At 46.0% G+C, this 4,395-nt stretch overlaps 1 protein-coding gene across 1 annotated transcript in view; it reads left to right on the forward strand.

The window, feature by feature from the left end:
- The first annotated feature begins 3,318 nt into the window (after positions 1-3,318).
- iqsec3a (IQ motif and Sec7 domain ArfGEF 3a) overlaps positions 3,319-4,395 on the forward strand; it is a 93,260-nt gene continuing 92,183 nt past the window's right edge. Inside the window, exon 1 of the mRNA XM_030342404.1 lies at positions 3,319-4,265. Coding sequence (XP_030198264.1) covers positions 3,574-4,265 — 692 coding nt within the window. The 5' untranslated portion in view covers positions 3,319-3,573. The remainder of the gene's footprint in view (positions 4,266-4,395) is intronic.

Genomic DNA, 4,395 nt, shown 5'->3' on the forward strand with positions numbered 1-4,395 from the left:
ACCAAGAAAACGTTACATGTTCCAACGCAACCACCCAAGACCATAGTTGGCTAAAACTCCAGATCGTTTGCTTGGAAAATAAAAATATATCTTGTGCTCAGTCACAGTCAAAAGTCTGTCAATAGTTGTATTTTCATATTTCCAAGCGAACCCAACACTCGGTCGATACATTCAGATAATTCAGAACCTTGGATGAATCTACTGTAACTTTACTTAAACAAATACAATAGAATTAAATAGAAAATAAGGGTGTTGGGAAACTTATTTTGGTGAACTACTTCTGTTTCTTAGCCTTTCAGCATGCCATGGAATAATAGGTTTAATATCCGACTCAGGCATTCAACCATAATAAGCCCAAAGGTTCTAAAAACATTTCTCTGATAGAACGTATGCATTTATACTGTATTTTGTATGAAGTAGAATCTTCCAGAGTAAAAGGTGTTAGATTTAGAAAGGGCTATGAGGTTAAAACGTTGCTGAAGCTAGGAAATGAAATATGACAACCTATGTTGTTTTCGAAGCACTTTTTACTTTTTCCCGGAGGGCATTATTGTATTATATAACTTTGAAACGCTACACTTTTTAATCAAATAAAGCCTGACTGAACCGAACTGATGCCCCACGTACGATTTTTAACTATCAGGTTTAGGTCTGTACAAGTAACATTATGAAGGTACGTATCTTAATTTAGGACCTAAATCCTGGTGTTTCTACAGTAATCATACAACACACAGCTCATGTTACACCTTTCAAGTAACCCAGAGAACTAAAAAGGCACTCTTTTATTTTCTTTGTAAGCTACCAGGATTGATTTAATGTGCGGGGAATTTTTCACTTGATGAAGCTTGAAAGGCAGCCGTATAGAGGTGAGTCCCAGGTGTATCTGCTTGGGTGCATCACTCAGGTCCTCGTATTTAAACATCTCAATTCACGCAGAATGTACACATATTCATACTGATATATTCTGTAACTTATTTTCTGGTCTCTCAGTTATTTTTTTAACCACTGTCATAAAAACTTTAAGGTTTGTTTTTCCTTAGTATAATTCTTATTAGTATTATTTTCCTTTGTTTTCCTATAATTTATGTTATTCTTGCACTGATTGTTTAATTTGAAACACTTCATTACCGAGGTTTACACTGATGAGCAATCATTGATCCATGATTTTGAGCATTGGTTGCCATTCAAATTGGCTGTAGATGCATAATATTGAGCTGTAATGAAAATGTCATCCTCTGTGTCAAATGCAGGAAGATAATTAATTTAACCGAGAGCAGCCTGCCTGAAATCCCCTGTGTTTCACACTGTCACATTATAGAAACAGTGTTAAAGTGTTAATCTCAAAGATTTCCGTTTTGTTGTCTTTGGCGAAAACTTCGTCTGTGCGCGGTCATTTCCCCCAGCGTTAGAGAGTGTCACCACTAACCCTCAGTTCTTAGTTCATTTGACCTCGAAGGGCTTTCCTGTGGGCCATTCCAATGTGTCGCATAATTTGGTGATGGACTTAACAGACATTTGTTTACGTGGAAATGTTCGAGATTGTATATCAAAGTTTAGGTTTAAGAGCTATCATTTGAGTGTCATTTTTTAGGCATGCCAAAGCCGTTCGTCATCTATGAGTGAATGAAGCGCTCTGTTAAGATATCTGTTCTGCAGCACTGCGCCTGCCACTGTATGAGACCATTTAGATCTGGGACTGCTCCCGGCTCAGACTCGTGACCAGTCTAGCTATTTTCTGACGGACGGCAGAAGCCACAAGTTTGACTTCTCTTCAAACTAGAAAGAGGTAAATTGCAGCACTGCATGTGATTCCTTGTTCGGGCCTTCTATATCCGCGTATACATCCAACGATGTGGACCTGCCGTTCACAGTCCACTGAACATTGTGAGAGGGAAAGTAAAGAGGCAGCCAAAATCTTCAATGGGTAACCTTCTCTCAGAGGGCCCATTCCAGGACAATATCCACAACATATTTTCATTTGACGTGCAGAGATAACGGTGTGAGATATAGCAACCCTGGAGGCATCCTGGAGCTAGCTCCTATCGCTCTTTAAAGCTGCAGTAGGGACCAATATTTAGTTTAGTTTTTAGAAATTTTGCTCCAAAACATATCATATCATCATAACATATTGTGGCGACTCCTACCCCCCGGGGAGTCTGGGTATTCGCGATGTTGTTTGGGGAAAAGGGGTTTTAGCGCCTTTTAACGGGTTTGGGTTGTGTGTTCGGTTGAATGTAAATTATGTGTTGTGGGTTGTTGTTTATTGTGTGAAGTGTTGTCGGCAACCGTTACCCGGAGTCGCATGTCCGTTGGTCGGGTGTGCGGTGCGCTGTGTTGTGTGACATTGTTCAAATAAAGGTTCTGCTGTCGTGCGGTGTATGAGACGCGGAATTACCTTAAGACCTGACTCTGTGTCCTTCTTGGCCGACAATACAATATTAACAACCACAAACTGTGTCACATCACTATGACAGAGTTTAATTAACCTGTGTAACAGCCGTGTAGATATTCCAGGTTCTGCCTTCCTTTTCCCACGTTTATCATACGAAGATTTAACTTCCCAACAAGCTATTGGCACTAGCTAGCAAGCTATAGGCTACTAGCCTTGAATCACATGCACCCACCCGCGAGAACCCACCCGCAGTAGACAGTGTGTCAGGTTCCCCGTTAGGAATAATTGGAGCAAAATGAAACATTTAAATTCGAAAAATCTTAGCTACTGAATAACGACAAGGATGTATCAGAAGTCAATGTACGACCCGTGGATAAATAAATAACAAAACTGTTACATTACTGAAATAATGGGAAATGGCCATCCCAAATACATTGAAATTTGACTTAATACATCTGTAGAGAGGCAGTCCAGAAGGCAATTATTTCTGTTAAATATTTCGACAATGCATTGTTTAGGCATTTCTTCGATTGTATAAGGACATTAACTATGGTTATACTGAGAAGGGTTAAGATTAGGTTTGAGCATCTTTACGTTCAGATAGGCCTATAAAGCTGGTAATTGTGTACGCCAGCCTTTTACATTGCTGGTTGTCAATAATTGTCTACCTACCTGCGTGCTTACGTCATCCGAACGTTACGCGCCAAGCCCCGCCCACTCGCACGGCTGCTGATCATCTCTAGCATCAGCAGCATTTCTCGCATCCTCTCACCGCGCATCTTCTCAGAGAACAGGGGAGAGAGAGAGAGAGAGAGAGAGAGAGAGAGAGAGAGAGAGAGAGAGAGAGAGAGAGAGAGAGAGAGAGAGAGAGAGAGAGAGAGAGAGAGAGAGAGAGAGAGAGAGAGAGAGAGAGAGAGAGAGAGAGAGAGAGAGAGAGAGAGAGAGAGAGAGAGAGAGAGAGAGAGAGAGAGAGAGAGAGGGGGAGAGCGAGAAAAGGAGAGCGACAGACGAATCCTCTCGGAACCTCCGCGCTCAGAGGCGTCAGTTGAGCGCGAGATCAAGCCTCCCATCACCCTCGTCGCATGGTCTGCTCAGACAACGCGTCAATCAAGGAACATTAGTGGTAATAGCCGGGCAGAAGGCCGTAGAACCGCAACGCGACCGCGCAACGAGAACCAGTGATGGAGAGCCTGCTGGATAATCCAATGAAAGCTGTTCTTTATCTGAAGGAATTAACCACTATCGTTCAGAACCAGCAGAGCCTGATCCAGACACAGCGCCAACGCATCGACGAGCTAGAGCGCAAGGTCGAGGACCTGATCGGGGAAAACCGGACACTGCGGGACCCCCACCAGTACGTCCACACCAGCCACCACTCGCACCACCACCACCCGCCCCAGCGGAGCACCAGTCCCCCGGCTCAGGTACACCTTCACCAGCAGCAGCAGCAGCAGCAGCAGCAGCAGCAGCAGGCGAGCCACAAAGCCGCGGTTCACCCGAGCCAAGCGGCTCAGCAGCAGCAGCAGCCGGCACCGCCGCCGCAGCAGCCCCAGCCGCAGCAGATACCGAGCCACTCCGCCCAGCCTCAGCACCATCCGACCCTCCCCGCTCCGTCTCCCCACCAGCCCCAGCACCACCCGACCCTCCCCGCTCCGTCTCCCCACCACCCACAGCACCACCCGAACCTCCCCGCTCCGTCTCCCCACCACCCACAGCAGCTGCAGCTGGTTCCTACCTCGACGCAGCCTCCTCAAACCAGCCAATCGAGCCCGGACTCCGCCAGGGACGATAAGAGGAGTCCCTGCTGCAAGTCCCTGGTCCCCCAGACCCCGACCACCCTCTGCCGCTCCGTGGGCATCGCCAGGAAAACAGAGTAAGTAGCTGTCACCATGCCGTGTGTCCCAGTAGCAAGCCGCCGTGTAGTAGCTTCGTTTAGCTACACGGTGCGTGTGTGTGTGTGTGTGTGTGTGTGTGTGTGTGTGTGTGTGTGTGTGTGTGTGTGT

The sequence above is a fragment of the Gadus morhua genome, chromosome 19, assembly GCF_902167405.1.
Source record: "Gadus morhua chromosome 19, gadMor3.0, whole genome shotgun sequence".
In the NCBI taxonomy this organism is placed as follows: Eukaryota; Metazoa; Chordata; class Actinopteri; order Gadiformes; family Gadidae; genus Gadus; species Gadus morhua.